The 19621-nt window shown below is 41.0% G+C and overlaps 1 protein-coding gene across 3 annotated transcripts in view; it reads left to right on the top strand.

Annotated features, from left to right (window-relative positions):
- The window catches only part of Nvl (nuclear VCP like), a 52326-nt gene extending 44652 nt beyond the window's left edge, over positions 1-7674 (top strand). For all 3 annotated transcript variants that reach the window (XM_041635473.1, XM_041635472.1, XM_041635474.1), the window contains 2 exons: positions 1668-1738; positions 4310-7674. In XM_041635473.1, the coding sequence (XP_041491407.1) occupies positions 1668-1738; positions 4310-4354 (116 nt within the window). In that variant the 3' untranslated portion in view covers positions 4355-7674. The remainder of the gene's footprint in view (positions 1-1667; positions 1739-4309) is intronic.
- Positions 7675-19621: the final 11947 nt, after the last annotated feature.

The raw sequence follows: 19621 nt of genomic DNA, 5'->3' as shown, positions 1-19621 counted from the left end.
TTTGGAAGAGCAGGCAATGCTCTTAACCGCTGAGCCATCTCTCCAGCCCCCCACTTCCACGAATCTTTTTTTTTTTTAATATTTATTTATTTATTATGTATACAATATTCTGTCTGTGTGTATGTCTGCAGGCCAGAAGAGGGCACCAGACCTCATTCCAGATGGTTGTGAGCCACCATGTGGTTGCCGGGAATTGAACTCAGGACCTTTGGAAGAGCAGGCAATGCTCTTAACCACTGAGCCATCTCTCCAGCCCCTACTTCCACGAATCTTAAAGCTAAATATTGTTACAGCAATGTAGGCTTAGCATACATAGATTTATTGGCACACTTGCATATATTTATTAGGGTATTTTTGGGGGTGTTTTTGGTTTTTGTTTACTAGATAATGCTAAGATTTAGTTATCAAAACTTCTTTTTTTTAGAAACTACATTCTGTTCCTTTTGGAAATTATTGATGATAGGCAAACTTAGAATATTTTATGGACAAAAATCAGAGCTTCGTTTGGTTGTGTACCTGTAATCTTTTTTTTTTTTTTTAAATATTTATTTATTTATTATGTATACAATATTCTGTCTGTATGCCTGAAGGCCAGATGAGGGTGCCAGACGTCTTTACAGATGGTTGTGAGCCACCATGTGGTTGCTGGGAATTGAACTCAGGACCTTTGGAAGAGCAGTCAATGCTCTTAACCACTGAGCCATCTCTCCAGCCCTGTACCTGTAATCTTAATGCTAAAGAAGCCAAAGCAGAAGGGTCTTAAGTTCATGGGTCACATGATAAGGCTCTGTTATATCTTTCTTGCTCCCACCTCCCACGCCACCAATTCCAAAAATCATATATGCTACTTTGTAAGCTGAATCTTACCACTTTCTTAGGGTATATCGGTGACTACAAGTTAGCAGGTCTTTTCTCATGTATTGGAGTTGCTACTCAATTTTCTGGTTGTTGCTTATATGCACATATAACGAATTCTGCCATTTCTGCTTTGCTGTGGCTTTCATTTTTAGCTACCTGGTTTTTAGAGACTTTGTAACCTTGCCCAAACCATATCTAACCCTGCTATCTAACTGATCAGTGATGTGTTCAGCAACATGTAGTACTTTGTTTTAGATAACTCGGTTATCCTAATATCTGTTTACTATTTTGAGTATAAATTGTTATCACTTAAGTTATCTTGTTAACATTGTAAACCAAGTTATATTTTAACATTTAGCTATTTTATCACTTAACCTGATAAAAATTACAACCCTTTCTAATCCATTTTGTGATGTACATGTCTACCCTTAGTATTTTTATCTTAGAGAACATCTAGCCTTTGTTTCTCAGTAGTGTGATTTTGTGTTCAAGAATATACCCTAGGGTAATAATACAGGTTGCTGGTTATTTCTAGTTCTATTGGCCATCTCTACTTAAAAATCCCTTATCGATTCTACCTGAGACCACACTGGCCATTTTTGATGGTGTGAGCAGCCTTCACAGCTTGTCTTCAACTGTTTTTCTTCCATCCCAGTATCCCTAAGAGACAGAGTGGTTACTAGCAGTCCTGTTTCCCCAAATGAATGGAGAGATTCTCATTGAGGCAGGGCTGGGGAGGGGCATATGTAAACTCAGTCTTTCTAGTTAATGGGCTGTACTGAGGTGTGTATTTGTGCCTTCCTCCACAGGTGAGCTCATGGTCAGCCATAAACATTTTGAAGAAGCTTTCAGGAAAGTAAAGCCATCTATATCAGTAAAGGTGAGAAACTTTCCTCAGTGTCTTGAAAAGAGGACGGAAATTACATCTGTGAATAGGAACTTAGAAATTTTGTTAATTTATTTTTTATTGAGCAGTGGTCTCTTTTTATGTCCTAAGCTAGCCTCAAACTCATGAGCCTCCTGCTTCAGCCTTCCAAGTGGCAGAATTACAGACATGTGCCACAAGACTCCTTCACGGGCACATATAATAGCAGCCAAAACCTTAACTGTCATATTGTGAAATGGTATAGCTACTTGAACAAAACATCTCTCAAGTTTATTATTAAATAAAAAGCTTAGGAATTGTGTCTGCAATATGCTAAGTATAGGAATGTGTCTCTGTATGCTATTTATGTTACAAAGGTGAAATAATTAGTTGTAGTTTTGCTTATGTTTCCAGAAGGAGAGGTTTGGAAGGAGAGGTTACAGTATAGGAGAGGTTACAGTACATTTACTTTGTACGCGTCTGCCCGTGCGCTCATGCCAGCCTGTTGGAGTCAGTTCTCGCCTACCACGTGGGGACTTAGGTCACCAGGCTTGGCAGCAACTGCCTTCATCCACTGGGCCATCTTCCTGGCCTAAGTATACATATTTCTAACACTTCATATGCATATTTTTAACATTTCTGACCTTTTTGCCTATCCAGAGGAAAATTTAATGGAATTGACTTTGTTTACTCATGGTTTTTGATGTTGTTTGTTTAGGTTTGGGGTGTGTGTTGTGTGTTATTTTGATTTTGTTCGTTTGTTTGTTTTGGTATTTGAGACAGCCCAGGCTGATCTCGAACTTCCTGTCTAATTGAGGATAACGTTGAATTTCTGATCCTCCTGTCTATACCTCCCAGTGACCACATTACAGACATATGCCACCACATACTTCGCTTTATGTGGTGTTAGAGGTTAAAGCCAGAGCTTTGTGTCTACCAGGCAACCAGTCTGCCAGAAGAGCTACATTCCCAGTCTGTGTCTGGTTTTTGAGGCAGGGTTTTACTCTGGCCTGGGCTGCCGTGAGCTCATGATGATCCTCTATTTGAGACTCCTGAGTGTGAGATTGTAGGCACGAGCCATCCCACCTAGCAAAATTGGCTTTTCTTAAATAGATTTTTCTTTTATTCTTTACATTTATTTGTGTGTGTGTTTTGGCGTTGGGGGGTTGAGGGGGCTAGGGGAGTAATACCTGTACTACGACATGCAAGCAAAAGTCAGATGTCTTAAGAGTTGTATCTTCCTCTCATGTGGACTGTAGGATTGAACTCGGGTTGTTGGTCTGGCAGTAAGCGCTTTCATCTTATGAACTGTCATGCTGGCCCCAGGATATATTCTAAATAGCTGGAAGTAAATAGAACACATTGTAAGTTTTCCCTTGGGATAAATAGGTAGGAGTAGCATTGCCATCTAACTGTGGGGGAGGTCAATATAGTGACAGTGACCTACTGCATACCTACTGGATTGACAGGGAGTTGAGGATGTGAGATGCTAGATGTCTCATATTTTTTTTTACATTTTTTTTAATGTTTAATGCTTTCAGCCTGCTTTATGGCTGTCTTTTTTAATATTTATTTATTATTTATTGTGTATACAATAGTCTATCTGTGTGTATGCCGAAGGCCAGAAGAGGGCACCAGACCTTATTTTTTTTTTTTAAACATTTATTTATTTATTATGTATACAGTATTCTGTGTGTATGCCTGCAGGCCAGAAGAGGGCACCAGACCTCATTACAGATGGTTGTGAGCCACCATGTGGTTGCTGGGAATTGAACTCAGGACCTTTGGAAGAGCAGGCAGTGCTCTTAACCACTGAGCCATCTCTCCAGCTCCCTAGCACCAGACCTTATTACAGATGGTTGCAAGCCACCATGTGGTTGCTGGGAATTGAACTCAGGACCTTTGGAAGAGCAGGCAATGCTCTTAACCACTGAGCCATCTCTCCAGCCCCTAGATGTCTCATATTTTGTACTGGAAGCTGGAACAGTCACGTTGGGAACCATTCTGGCAGTTTCTTGGAGTGTTAACACACTTTAGAAGCGTTTACTCTTGTCTCCTGTTTCCCTCTGGACTCAGGGTAGTTTATAGATCAGTGTCTCCTGGCCTGGTTTGCAAACTTCCTAGACAGTGATGGATTGTGGCACATCCTAGAAGGGAGCATGTGGAGACTCAGGATGCAGGAGCAAGGCAGAATCACTGGGCCCACAGCTGGGGCTTCTCTAACCAGTGCCGTAGATGAGAGTTGTAAACAGTAGAGATTGTGTTTTCACCCTGGTCTCAACCAGACATCTGAGATCAAGGTGCTGTCTTGTCAGAGTTCTGAGGTTTCTGTCCCGCAGGTGTCGTCTTCGTCCTGTCTTCACATGTCCTTCGTTGTGCATTCTGTGTGCAAACTTCCTCTTGTACAATAACCCCAGTCCTGTGGGACTGAGGTTTTACCCTAACCACCTCTGCAGAAACCCTGTCTGCAGGGACAACCACACGCTGAGGTCCTGGGGCTAGGGCTTCAATATAGGAGTTTGCTGGTCACACGTCTTACCCCATAACTGATTGGTCAGCACTATATGGTGTTTTCTGTCCTCACAGGATCAAATGATGTACGAAGCTCTGCAGAGGTCCCTCAGTCAGTGACGTTTGCAGTACCTGGCATAAAGGTGTCCAGTGCATGGAACTCACCAAGAATCACCCTTCCTCTGAAGGGTCTGTTCTCAGCCTGACACAGATGACTTCATTATAAGCATTTTATTTTCAAATTATTGAGACCCAACTGGAGAAGATGATGTTTCCCATCTGACCAACTTTGTGGAAAAACTACCTACCTCTTCATTAAGAAAAAGAAAGAAAAGGGGACTGATAAAGCCTTTTTCAAATAAAATTTTATTTTGAAATATCTTGATCATATGTAAAGTTACAAAAAACTTTTTCTGAGAAGTGGTCACCTCACTCCTCATCACCCCAGATACACATTCATGTAGGTTTTCTGTAAACCAAGATATTTTCCTATATAACCAACTGGTCAAAAACACTGACACATTGCTGCTATTATCTATTTCCAGCCGTCTTTCTCAGCTGCTCTAATGTCATTTCTAGTAAAAGGGTCTAGTCTAAATTAGCTATTCCAGTGTGTTAAGTCTTTTAGTTCCCTTAAATAGTTTCCAACAGTTTTTTTTTCTTATTGGGTTTTTGTTTGGAAACAGTTTGTATGTATCCTTGACTTGCCTGGAATTTATATTTAGAATAGGCTGGCCTCCGCCTCCTACGTGTTCTGTGTGCCCCCAAAGCCTTTTGGAGTTCATAGGTCAGTGATTGGGTTCACTTAGTTTGCATCTTTTTGAAGATAGAGTAATTAAACTGCACTGTCTTGGGTGGTAATGTAATTTCATTGTCACTGAAGACCGTCACTCTGGTCACGTGATTCAAGGGCTTCTGATAGGCTTCTTTGTAGGAAGGTGTTTTCACCTCTTACACATGCATTCCACCCTCACAAGATTCAGAGTATAATGTTTTTTAATTTATCATTCATTTTCGTGATTTGATTTTCAGATTGTCTCAGATTGTGTCTTTAGTGGATTTCTAAGATGTTTTGTAAATGATTTTGTATCATGATTATTTCGTCAAACCATTTAATTGTTGCTGTCTAAAACAGGTCTAATTACTTCATTTTCTTCCTAAGTTTTTATTCTATCTCATTGTACAAAGTCTTTGAGATTACTTTTAAGAATGTTATTGATGGGGCTGGAGAAATGACTTAGTAATTAAGAGTACATAGTGCCCTTTTAGAGGACAAAGTGTGATTCCCAGCTCTTACATAAGCAGCTCAACACTGCCTGTACTCCCAGCTCCAGGAGATCCTACACCTCCAGCTTCCATAGGCACCTGTGCTCACGTACATGCAAACCCCCCCCCAACACACACAACACACACTTTTTAAAAAAATATATATATATATATTTTTTTATAAAAAAATGAGATTGATAATGTGTTGACAAGATGGCCCAGCAGGTAAAGGCACTTGCTACCAAGCCACACAACCTGATTTTGATCCTGGAGACCCACATGGTAGAAAGAAAGAACTAAGTCCTGAAAGTTGTACTCTGACCTCTAGGTGTGTCTCTCACACATACATATAAATATATAAATTGGAAAAATATGACTGAAATAAAATCAGGTTTACAAAGGTCAACAAGACTCCTTTTTCTTGACTTCAGAGAAGTTTGCAGGTACTAAACAAAATGACACTGTTCAATGAAGGACATAAAGGAGAACGATATTAGATCCCAGGAGACCAACGGAGGCTAGAAGAAAAAACAAACCAGGATCAGTAGAGGTAGATAATTGAGGATGAGCGGGAAATTAGGAGTAAATGCCGGAAAGCCTTAAACAGTAAACCTGAGCAGTTGAGTCTGATGCTGTACTTACTACATGCCCAAAAGAAAACACCACCTGGCATATCAGAGGTCTTCTGATAACCAAATGCTGGGTCCAAGCACATTTTACTTGTGGTAGCCTGGACATAAATGCAGACCGTATAAGGGCTGTGGCACAAGTTGAACAGAAGTCAGTTACTGAGCAGAAAATAGATTCCAGCATGTCTGCAAATGACATTTTTGAACATGCTCTATATACTGCTTGACACTCCTATGTGTTCTTATGATGTTCTCAACTCAGTGAGGTCTGTTGACATCCTATTTTTTCATATCATTTTATAAAAATGAAGATTGAGATTTTTCTAATACTACAGCCTAAATAGTCTGGCTATAACTGCTGAAGAAGATCCATCCTGTTTAGAAACATCTGGAATTGCATCTATTGTCCTCACCAAAGATTTAGCCATCTTAAATACATTTTGTAGCCAAATATGGTGTCACATGCCTTTAATCCCAGCACTTGGAGGTAGACGGATGGACCTCCCAGTTCTAGACCAGCAAAGACTGTATCATGAAACTGTCTTTTGTAAAAAAATAAAAACAAAAAAAAAATTTTGTGTCAGACACTGCTGACATGATGAAGGAGCAACCTCAGAAGAACTTTTTTGCCTAATTTGGTGTGGGCCAGATACTGCTAATTGTTCCTTGATACCCATTGTAATTTCCTTTCCCTTTTGTTAAGAAGAGCCTAGAAACCCGGGGTTAGTGAAGTTGTGGGTCGCAGAAGAGAGCATACTACCACCACATAGACTAGCATAACCTCTAACTGCATTCTGGAGCATACTCTCAGATAAGTATAGCTCTCACCCCACATCCAAGAAGCTTCTCTTTGCAGCAGAGCCCATTACAGAAAACTACAACTGGCCATAGTGCAAAGACTTGTTTGGTTCCCAGCCCCAGCAGATACATCTACAGCACAACTCCTGGACCCAAGGCTCAGGGAATAGCAAGGAAGAGAGAGTGGAAGATTGTTAAGAGCCAGAAGATCAGAAGTCTGCTGTGAGATTGTGTCTCTTAGACACGACAAGGAAGCTACACCTGTGACACCCTAACAGTATGCTTGCCTAACAAGACCTGAACAATAGGCAGCTAAGGACTGCTGAGAGAGTTCATCTCTCCCAGGGATGAGCCTCCCTAGTTGGTTATCGTAATCCAATAAAAAGTGACCAGTCCTGAAATGTTAAACTGATTTAACAGATTGATAGACTGTATTTGTGTGTGTGTGTGTGTGTGTGTGTGTGTGTGTGTGTGTGTGTGTAAAACAAAAGGCAAGCAGTTCAAGAGTGACTGGGGAGCCGGGCGGTGGTGGCGCACGCCTTTAATCCCAGCACTCGGGAGGCAGAGGCAGGCGGATCTCTGTGAGTTCGAGGCCAGCCTGGTCTACAAAGGGAGTTCCAGGACAGGCTCCAAAGCTACAGAGAAACCCTGACACGAAAAAAAAAAAAAAAGTGACTGGGGGTTGATGGGAAATGTTTGAGAAAGGGAAGGGGAAAGTGATATAATTTTTACAAAGTTAACTATGACCAAAACCTAACGATGATATCATTGTAGTTTTTTCCTTTATAAATGCTGCATCCCTGAGCTTTGGATCAACAGTTCTTTGTGACAAGAGCCTGCTCTCTATATTAAATAAAGAACCCTTAGTTGGTCTTGTATACATAGTGGTCTGTAACTTTCTTCTTTGGACTATAACAGATAAACTGCTGCTGGAAGCCCACAGCACCAGATCACACAGTTGGGGTAAAATCCTTCAGAGCCAGCTTTTACTGTTTTCAAGTTGATTCATCTCTGGTATGCTGACCACTGCAGAATGTCACACATTAGATAAGAATTTCCTAAAGAGTTTAATCATGCAGGGATCAGAACTATGAGGTAGTAGGAATCCCAAGTCACAAGTCTTAACCTCCCTAGGATTTGAGTTTTTGATTATGAGGTAAAGAAGCAGTAGGGCAGTCTGGAGTGGTAACGGCCTGTAATCCCAGCCTTTGTTAGGCTGAGGCTAGAGGATGTTCCACATCAATTTGGACTACATCATCTAGGCCTTCCTGGGCTACATAGTGAGACCCTGCCTCAGAACAAGAAAAAAAAAAAAACAAATAATGTAAAGCAAAATGAAAAAGTAGAGGTTTGGGTTGTTGTTGGTGGAGGTGGTGGTTTGTTTTGTTTCTTCATAGCCTTTGAGCCAAGAGAGCTTAGCATAGGGAAGGACTTGGCTGCACCGAAACAGTTCCACCAGTGTCTACACAAAGGGAGCTAAAGAGGCCCTGGATTACCTTGAATAAAGACAACTTGGGCCTGTGTGATATGGTCGTCTGTTGTGAATGACTAACTTCCAAACCAAGAAACTGCCATTTGATGATTTGCCCATACAGGGGCAACTTGTGGTTAAGAATCTATGACCTCATTTACACACAGCCTGTCCATGCAGGTTAAGCATATTAACACTTACTATGTTCTATTAGCAGAGGCTGCTTGTTCATTTCCTGGCCACCTAGACCCAAAATAATCACACAAAAACTATATTAATTAAAACACCGCTCAGCCTATTAGCTCAGGCTTCTTATTAACTAACTCTTTCATCTTAAATTAACCCATCCCTATTATTTTGTATTTTACCATGAGGCTTATAGTTTATCGGTAAGGTTCCATGGTGAGCATCCGCCTTTCTCCTTTAGCAGCTACGTGGAATCTCCTTGATTCCACCTACTTTTCTCTATTTCTGCTTGGAATTCCTGCCTTGATCTAGTCTGCCCTGTCATAGGCCCAAAGAAGCTAATTTATTGATTGACCAATGGTAACAAAACTCATTCACAGCATACAGAGGGGAATCCCATATCACCTATCAAGCCTGACATGGTTTAGACAGCATCATTAGTTGGGGCTAGGCATTGCTCCATATGCTTTTAGTTCATTGAAGTTTCACAACCTTAAGATGGCTGAAGACATCCACACTGAGTGCAAGCGTCTCAAGGGAATAAACCTCTAGCAGTACACAGATTTATTATTAATCATGAAAGCTCGGCCTTAGCTTTGGCTTGTTTCTAACTAGTTCTTATAACTTAAACTAACCTATGTTCTGTCACGTGGCTCATTACCTTGTCTCCGTACTGCCCATCTTGCTTCTTCCATGTCTGGCTGGCGACCACACCTTTCTTCGTCCCAGAGTTCTTTCTCTACCCAGAAGTCCTGCCTATACTCTTCTGTCTAGTTATTGACCATTCAGCTTTTTATTACATCACAGCAATACATCTTCACACAGTGTACACAACATATCCCACAACATAAACCAGTCACCTGAGGTAGGTGACAAACACTGAAGTATCTGCAAAGAAAGAAGAAAAGCTTTGGGAACAGAACAGTAGGAGACAGAATTCATTAAGTCTCAGCTTCAAGTGGAGGTGTAGACAGAAATTTCTGTCCCACCCAGTCCTGCAGTGGTTCAGTCCCAAAGAAATACCCAGAGGTTTATATTAGCTCAGGCTTATTATTAACTAGCTCTTACAACTTCAATTAACCCATAATTCTTGTCTCTGTGTAAACACGTGGCTTGGTACCTTTTCTTAGTGCAGTATTCTCATCTTGCTTCCTCTGCATCTGGCTGGTGACTGTGTCTCTTCCAGAATTCTCTTAGTCTGGTTGCCCCACCTATATATACTTCCTGCGTGGCTACTAGCCAATCAATGTTTTGTTGTTGTTTGTTTGTTTGTTTTGTTTTTCTTTTTTTAATTAATTTATTTATTAAAGATTTCTGCCTCCTCCCCGCCACCGCCTCCCATTGTTTTGTTTTTCAATCAGTGTTTTATTAAACCAATACAAGTGACAAATCTGTACAGTATATAAAGCATTATCCCATAGCAGTTCCCCTTTTTTTCTTTTCAAAACAAGGCCCTGAATCTAATCTTTGTTTAACTTTTTTCCTGACCACTATAACAACTTGTAACCAACACACTAAACAAAGACAAACATCCATAACCCATCTTTGGAAATAAGAGTATAGTTTTCTAGGTTACTTCCTGCTAACTAGGGGTACTGGTAATCTTATGGGGACCTAAAGAAAATTTAGGATTATGTTTAAATCCTGACTGGAGTATTCTTTGAGACTGGATCATCTCAGCCAACAGTCTTGAGGTTGTTCTGGATGCAGAACTCAGAAGAAACTGCAACAGAGGTGCTCTGAAACATTGATCATCTGGGCCACCCGTTCCCATTGGAGATTTTTTCAGGGGGTCTTCCTTGATCAAACCTTATTTTTCTTAGCCAAGAATGAATCCACAGCAACTCATTTTCTATGGAAACAAAAGCAAAACCTCTTCTCCAAAGTAATGTATCTTTTTACTTAAAATTTGAAGCCAAGGAATTTTCAAAACACATAGGTTGGATTAATCCATCAGCTTTTATAATCAAATGTCTTTTAGCAGATGTTGCTCCTTCCTCAGCAATCAAACAATTCAAAGACAACAACATACAGTATTCAGACTCTGTATTTTTCATCTTTACATGGCTTTTTTTTTCTTACTTTTTTATTTTTTTGAATTTTGTTTTTGGAAGAGGGTTTCTCTGTGTGTCTTTGACTGTCCTGGATCTCGCTGTATAGGCCAGGCTGGCCTTGAACTCATAGGGATCCACCTGCCTCTGCCTCCCAAATGCTGGGATTAAAAGCATGTGCCACCACACCCAGTTACTCTATTTCTGTTTTTAAGGACTTTCTTTATCCTTTTTCTTTTCTCTCCCAAGCCTGTATATATTTTTAAACACACTGTAAACAGTTTAGAGGTTTTTGTTTTTGTTTTCCATTTGAGTCTGTCTTTACTATATATTCCTATGATGGAGGAAGGTCATTGGTTAAGTAATAAAGAAACTGCTTGGCCTCATAGGTAAAAACATAGGTGGGAGGAGTAAACAGAACAGAATGCTGGGAGGAAGAGGAAGTGAGCTCAGAGGCCATGCTCCCCTCTCCCGGGCAGACACGATGAAGCAAGCCGCCAGGTCAGACATGCTGAATCTTTCCTGGTAAGACCGTTGCTACACAGTTTATTAGAGATGGGTTGATCGTGATATCAGAATTAGCCAGTAAGGGCTAGAGCTAATGGGCCAAGCAGTGCTTAAATGAATACAATTTGTGTGTTGTTATTTCGGGTAAAGCTAGCCGGTGGCGGGAGCTGGGTGGCGGAATGCAACCCGCAGCTCCTACTACATTTCTATATTTTTCTGAGCACATGAGTCTTTAGTTTCCTAAACAGCATGGTTAAGATTAAAGTTGCTACTTTGGTGGCTGGCTCTGCCTCATTCCTTAACTTTTTGAGAATCTAGCTTCATGGTGGAGATTTTGGCAGGAGCCACATTTATTGTCAGAACTCTGTGCAGTTTTTAGGTGCATCCCACCACCAAGAAGCCTAATGCCAGCTGCTCATAAAACCATTAAATTGTTTGATGGCATAACCTCTTAAAACAGCTGTGAGGTTTTTGCCGCTAATGCTGAGTCAGGAAGACTCTCTTAAAAGAGCCACACCTCTGCTTGCCGATAGCAAACAGAGCTTATAGAGGAGGTGAGGGAGAGGGTTACCAAGAAGCTGCACTTGACTCTGTTCTTGTCTGTCTAGAATCCTTTTATTGTTTAAGCTTTCTCAGGCTTTATGTGGAAATTCTTGCCAAATGTTTGGGCACCATTTGTAGATAGAAGTTTCTGTTGGGCACCAAATGAAGCACAATTAATAAAACTCAGAGAAATTAGGATTCAACCTGAAGATCCGAAAAGCAAAGCAACCAGCCACTGGCTCTTACCTTGACCTCAGTCCCAAATGGTGATGCTGCCTCTGGGAATCTCAGAATGAGACTGTGGTAGAGAGCTGTTTGTTTCCTTTGGTTTTATAATCATTTCTAGGGCTGGGATTAAAGGTGTGCACCACTGATTAAAGGTGTGCACCAACCAGTTTCTATGGCAACTAGTGTGGCTACTGGGAATAAAGGTGTGTGTTACCATTACCTGTCTGTAAGGCTGACCAATGGGGCTGCTTTACTCTCAGGTTTTCAGGCAAGCTTCTACATGGGGCTTGCTCAGCTCCAGGTGAGGAGAGCAGAGAACCACTGTGAAAGGCACCGAGAAAGCCTCAGAAAATAAGAGTACATTATGCATCAGGAATTAAGAGTGAGTTCTGCATCAGGAATTAAGAGAATGAGGGTAGTGGAGGGAGAGGTGGTTCAAAGGACAAAAGCCACAAGACACAGAGGGGTGGAGAAGGAACAAGCCACTCCCCCCAAATCTCAACAGAATCAGAAAACAACACAGGGTTCCTCACTAAGCAGGTTTGCAGTCTAACTGGGTAGAGATCCTGGGATCTATAACACATACAGGTGCTGACTGGCATAGTGATTTGTTCCTGTCATCCTCACACTTGGGTTTAAGGCTAGCCTGGGATATTAACTGAATGCCACCCCAGTCTCAGATATAGAAGGGGGTCATGTCTAAAAACACTAAGCAAGTTTACAAACAAATATATTTGTGTTTGGAAAACCATCTCAGCATTGGACCAGCGTGCTGCAGGAAGCCATTTTGGAAAATCCTTGCTGAGTCTGCAGCTTGCAGTTCTACAGATTAAGAAAGATTCCCTCCTTGCAGTGTTCACTTAGGAAACCCTGAGCAAGTGCGGGGTGTATCTGCTTTGTGAGCTGGCCTGAGGAGTCCCTAGAAGTGTGCGTCAGCACCACGGAGAGTGCCATAATTTAGACCTGTGCACTGTAGGCTGGAGTGGAGCTCTTGGTGCCAAATAGAGAGGCTAGCTACCAGAGCTCACGTGTAGGAAAAGGAAAGAGCAGCAATAGAAGACAAGGGAGTGAAGTATCAGAGCTGCTGTACCCTGCCACAATCACAGAAGCGTGAGGGTGCTATGCCCTCTTGGGAGAAATGTTTGACAACTGTCCTCTAAGGACCCTGGAGCCAGAAAGAGCACCCAAAGTGATAACGGGCACTGCCTGGCCCATAAACTGCATTGTATAGTTTCAGGAAACAAATTCAGAGATCTATCCAGAAAGCTAAATACTATAAAGGATCCATTCTCATTAGAAGACACCAACTTAAAATAGCCAGTAAGCAGCACTCCTCCATGGCCTCTGCATCAGCTTCTGTCTTCAGGTTCCTATCGTATTTGAGTCCCTGTCCCAACTTTCTTTGATGATGAAGAGTGTTGTAAACATAAAGGGTCCAAATAAACCCTTTCCTTCCCAACTTACTTCTGGTCATGGTGTTTCATTGTAGCAATAGAAACTCTAAGATATATAGAGCCTAATTAAGTCAAAGACTAAATCAGATAGAGCAATTGAAATGTATGCATATAGTGTTTTATTGTGTTATTCAGCCTTCTCTCTTCTTCCCTCTTGATTTCTTTTGCTATCTAACTTTATAGATCATTTTTGTCCTTTCTCATATTTTTCACCTCCTCTCTCTCAGCTATCAATTTAGGAGATGGATTGAAAACAGAATAAACGCAATAAAGTAGAAAGAAATAATAAAGATAAAAATCAATGAAATAGAAGTGAAAAGAATAAGATAATCAATGAAACAGAGTTGATTTATTGAAAAGGTAAATAAGACTGACAGGCCCTTAATCAAATGAAAGACAGGAGCAAATCAAGAAAATTAGAAAAGGAAAGGATGACATTACTCTACAAGAGATATAACCCATTAAGCCCAGAGGGTCAATAAGGAATACCCTGACATCATGTATTCCAATATTTGGGACATCTAGAAGAAATGGATAAATATGTAGAAATAGATGGCTATGAAAAATAAATCAACTGAAGCAAATTATAATGAGCAATAGAACTGAAGCAACAATAAAAAGACTCCCCACATAAAAACCCAGGCCTGAATAGAGTCACTGCTTAACTCTACCAGGTCTTGTCTTTTGAGAAGAACTAATACTAATCTTCAAATAGTACACAAAGCAAAGAAATACTACCAAGCTCACTTTATGAAGTTAGTATTACTCTGACACCAAAACTGGTAAGTACAATCAGGATGATTGTAAACCAATGAACCTTATGATATGGATGTAAAACTTATCAATAAGCCAGACGTGTGGCACATGCCTTTAAATGTAGCACATAGGAGTCAGAGCTCTGTGTTTAAGGCCAGCCTGGTTTACATAGTGAGTTACAGGCCATCCAGGGCTACAGAGTAAGCCCTGCCCAAAAACCACAAAACAGAAATGAGACAAAAAAAAAAACATCTCAATAAAATGCTTGCAAACTGAAGCCAATAATGTATTAAAATGATTTTTCACCATGATCAAGTTGGTTTCATTCCAGGGATGAAAGGATGGTTTAACATATGCAAAATTAAAATGAAATATACAGCATTAAAAAATAGAGTTTTATGGTCAACTGAATAGATGCAGAAAGGGCCTGTAGCAAAGATAATCATCCACTTCATAATTAAAAATTATGAATTTAGAATAGAAGTAATATACCTCTCTCAACATAATATGGTAATTTATAGTCAGAAATAAATACTCTAGTCAAAAATACAGTAAACGAAGTAAAAACAAAAAAGCATTTGTAGTCAGAAATTTATGTCCCACCCAGTCCCACAGCCATTCAGTCCCAAATAAGCACACAGAGGCTTATATTAATTATAAACTGTTTGGCCTATTGCTCAATCTTATTACTAACTAGCTCTTACAACTTAAATTCACCCATAATTCTTGTCTATGTTTAGCCACATGACTTGGTACCTTTTTTCTGTGAGTCATTCTTATCTTGCTTCCTCTACATCTGGCTGGTGACTGCATCTCTGCCTTTTCTCTTCCCAGAATTCTCCTAATCTGGTTGCCCTGTCTATACTTCCTGTCTGGCTACTGGTCAATCAGTGTTTTATTAAACTAATATGAATGACAAATCTTTACAGTGTATGAAAGCATTATCCCACAGCAAGCATTTTTCTCTAAAATCAGGACTGAGACATGCCTGGTATCTCCTCTCTTCATTCTTATATGATGTTAGAACTCTTAGCTAGAGTAAATAATAAAAATGAAACAAATTACGAGAGGAAAACATAGGCAAAACACTTCAAGATATAGGCATAGTGAGTTCTTTCAGAAAAGAACTCTAATAACTCAAAAAATAAAGCTGGGCGGTGGTGGCGCACACCTTTAATCCCAGCACTTGGGAGGCAGAGGCAGGCGGATCTCTGTGAGTTCAAGGCCAGCCTGGTCTAGAAGAGCTAGTTCCAGGACAGGAACCAAAAAAGCTACAGAGAAACCCTGTCTCGAAAAATCTAAAAAAAAAAAAAAAAAAAAAAAAAGCATGCATTGAAATTGGATCGCATAAACTTTTGAAGGGGAACACATCAGATGAAGGGTAACATGAATAAAGTAATCCCACACTAGCTCTGAATAGGGTATAATAAGGGGTTCTTTATTTAAGGGAGGACTCACAGACCACAATGGGGAACAGGAATGGAATCCAGAGTCCAGGTGTGAGAACAGAAAGAGAGAGTAGGAGAACAGTGGGCATGCACCTTTTGGTACTCAAAGCCAAGTCCAACCTTGTCCAGCCTCTCAAAAGCCATTGGCTGAAGGAGTTTTCCCCATCACCTCCCCCTTTTGTCTAAATAAGAGGGTTCCAAACCCAATACAAAACTATATACTGGAAGAACAGATAGCAAATATAAAAATTAGAATTACAATCAGCATAAACAATATTAAGCAAGAAACATATGCTAAGTATTTTAATAATTATTTTATCCTAAGGCATCAAAGTCTTTTATTAGAAATGACTTGGCTAAATCATAAGAGGAAAGTAACTACAACTATCTAGTCTTCAACCCCATTGAAGACCTGAGAAGGGAGATAATATTACTTGAGTAGGCAGAAGGTACAATCAAAATATGAAGTAGATGACAGAGAGACAACTGACTACCTGGGCAATCACCCAAAGTCTCATTTGTAACATTGGAGCAACCAACTTTGGCTAAGGCCTAGAGTAACTGACAGACCATTTTTAGAGGCAGGAATTTTTAAAACTGTTTTACCCTGTTTTGGCAAGGTTTGGCAGTCTTTTTCTTGTATCCTTCTTGTCCTGTGTGGAAACCATGCATTTTGTCAGTGGTCAAGACATGGGCAGTTCCTTGCCCAACGGCCAGTTTTGTCAAGAAGAAAACAAACTTCAAGTGGAGTGTCTTCAGTGCTCAACATTCTTTCGGGAATAGATGGGTGCTGCCAAAAGCAATCATGTCTCATGTCAAACAAAACTCTAAGTTATTTAAATGCCATATTCTACGGTTCTTTGAAGTGGTTGAAGACTACCTACCTATGCAGAATACAATCTCTATATATCTAAATAACTTGATTAGTCTAACTATAAGTATGACAAACATGGGTGACTATTGACCTATAATACTTAATACCTATATAGCTCAAAGACTAAGATTTTATATTAGAATATTAAGCAATCTTTAAACAACTGTGCAGCAAATGAGGACAATGGCCTCAGAATGTAAACAATGTGTAAGTATCTTGATCAGCAGTAGAAATGTATAATGCAATGTTGGGCCTCATAAGGCCTAGACATGAGGCGCAGTGTAACTAACTTCCTGAGCCTAACTTGAGTTTGGTGAGGCCTAGTGTAACTTCCTGAGCCTGGCTCAAGTTTGGAGACCTGTCTCTGGCTACCTGACCTAGACCCGCCACTTCCCAGCCATTGCTAGAGTGGCAGAATATTATTGACCCTTATTCCTTACTCTGCCACCTCAACCCATCCCAAGCTTTTCCACCCCCATGACAACCCCATATAAGTTCCTGCCTGATGCCATTTAACGAGAGATCCTGCTTTGACAGACTCCCAACTTAGTGGGTGTGTTTCTCCCCCATGGGCAGGTGGGAGGGCTGGGTTGTTTGATGCTCACCATCTTGCTCAGCCACAGGGAAAGTCTGGTACATCCGGCTCTGTCCCCCCCACCCCGCTCTTTCTGCCAGAGAACTTGGCAATGCAATATGATAAATATATTCTAAAATTGTATTAATATACAAAATTTCTTAAAAAGAGGTAGAAACATGAATGCATACAATATGACAAAATAACTTTGCATAGGTGTACAAATATTGTAAACAAAAATAGGAGCATCTTCAATATAACAAATATAATTTGAATTTGTATCAATATACAAGAATCTATACCACTGTAAATTGTCTATAAAGAATAGCTCACAAATATTTATTCTATTATTCACTATTATTATTAGCGTTAGTAAACTCATACTAATCTACCTATTTAGATTAATCCCATTCAATTTCCTTTTTTTTTTTTTTGTGAGACCCTTGAGACCACGTTGGGTACCAGGTGAGGGGAATGCACCAGATGAAGAGGAATGAGAGTAAAGTAATCTCACACTAGCTCTGAATAGGGTATAATAAGGGTTCTTTATTTAAGGGGGGACTCAGAGATCACAACGAGGAACAGGAACTAAATCCAGCATCCAGGTATGAAAGCAGAGCTCTCTATACAACAAAGAAAACAACTGAGTGAAGAGACAGCCTATAGAATGGAAAGGAAAATTATCAACTGTATATCTGATAGGGGATTAATATCTAGAGTACTTAAATTTTTAAACATTGAAATATTCCCACAAAGGATCCAGTTGGTTAATGTGCTGATGGAATGACTGGACAGTTCTCAAAAGATGACCCACAAACGACTGAAGATCATATGAATAAAGGCTCAGCCTGCCTCGACCTCAGGAAACTGTAAGTCAAGGTTGCACGGAGGTGGGATCCCACCCCAGTCAGAATATCATTAAGAAAACAACAAGGGCTGGGGAGACGGCTCAATGGTTAAGAGCTCTTACTCTTACAGAGGACAGCAGTTCAGTTCCCAACACCCACATTGGATTGGTCACAAGCCCCGGAACTCCAGCCCCAGGGGATCTGAGCTACTCTTCTGGACTCCATGGGCACCCACACACTGTATGAATGTAATGTAAATTAGGGCAACAACTATGAAGATTAGTGTGTGTTTAAAAAGCAAGACAACTAAAAACAGAACTCCGCCTTGCCAGCTGTGCACTTAGCACTCTAAAATTATACAGTACATTCTTGTTTAATCCTAGATCAGATACCACTCCTGGGAAAATGCCCCAAAGTCTCTAAGTCATATACCACAAAGATTTGTTCATTTGTTTATTCCTTTACTTAAGGTTTTGGTATTAAAACTAGGGCCTGGATGATGTTTGGCAAGCGTTCTACCATTGAGCAATATTCCCAGCCTCAGGAAGCCTGTTCTTTTTGTCCAGGACGCCCTTGCGTTTCTTCTGCAGCACAGGAAACCTTGAACATGAGATCATCCCATCTCAGGCGCTGAATAATTTGGACAATAGGCTTGACCCATAAGACCAGCTTATAGTTGTTTACTAGAGAAGTGAGGTCTATAGGAAGGGAGCGAGGTCACTGGACACTGTTGAAGGGGACAGTGGGTGTCCTCTCCCTTTTTCGCACCTGCTAAATGGAAGGACTCTGCTATGGTACTAAAGTCAGTGAGCCTCCAGGAACAGAAAGCAACAGGGCAAACCGCTCATGGGCTGAAGACCTCTGGAGCTCTGGTGCAGACCCAGCGTGTCCTCTATTCAGCTGATTCTCCTCGGGTGTTTTGCACTCATGTTTGTTATAATCCCATCGCTGGGCGAGGCCTGGCCCACAGGAGGAATGCTACACTTTGCTCATGGGCTTCAGGAAAAGGTAAACCACACAGGGGCATAGGTGAGGAGGTGAGAGCCCCAAGTCGCAAGTCAGCCCCTCAGGACTAGATTTAGGGACATGCATGTCACAAGGAAGTATGGTAGCATGGAGCGCTAGCTGATATCCCATTCCTGCTAAGTCCAAGGCTGGAGGGTCACCAACTTAAACAAAGGTACAGAAAAAAATGAATTACAAAAAACAAAGCAAGCATGAAAGCAGAAGCAGATAGTCTGGGTCTGAGGAAAATGACTGGAAGGAAGGGAAGGGAAGAGAAGCCGCTCTGAGGAGCTTTGCTAGATAACGGCTGGGTTGGCTTTCAGAGGAGGAGGTTTCCTCTGGGCTCAGAGGTCATCTGGTCAAGGCACCTTCTTGAGGAGTGGGTGGTTTCAAGCAGACTGAGCTACCTTGAATGTCCTTGGAAACCTTGCCAGATGCCGTTCCCCGCGGGTCTACAGTCAGAGGAGTTGACGATGGCAGAGGTGCCAGGAGCTCCTGCTCAGCAGGGGGTCTGCTAGAAATGGCAGCAAAACCAGTAAGGAAAGGCAGTGGACCCCGAGGGCTAGTCTATGCTTTCCCAGTCTGAGAACTCCAAAGCCAACTGCCACACAGAGTCATGAATATTCCCCACTGCTCAACCGTCTCTCCTGGCTTCAGGAGCCAAGAACATGGTTCTCTGCTGGAGTCACCTGCCACAGAGAGGAGATGGGGAGACAGAATAACACCATGATCTTAAGACCGCCAAGCTC

This window comes from Microtus oregoni, unplaced genomic scaffold (genome assembly GCF_018167655.1).
Source record: "Microtus oregoni isolate MIOR12 unplaced genomic scaffold, Mior012 000047F_ref0000412, whole genome shotgun sequence".
Lineage (NCBI taxonomy): Eukaryota > Metazoa > Chordata > Mammalia > Rodentia > Cricetidae > Microtus > Microtus oregoni.
This window is presented reverse-complemented; position numbering and strand designations above follow the sequence as displayed.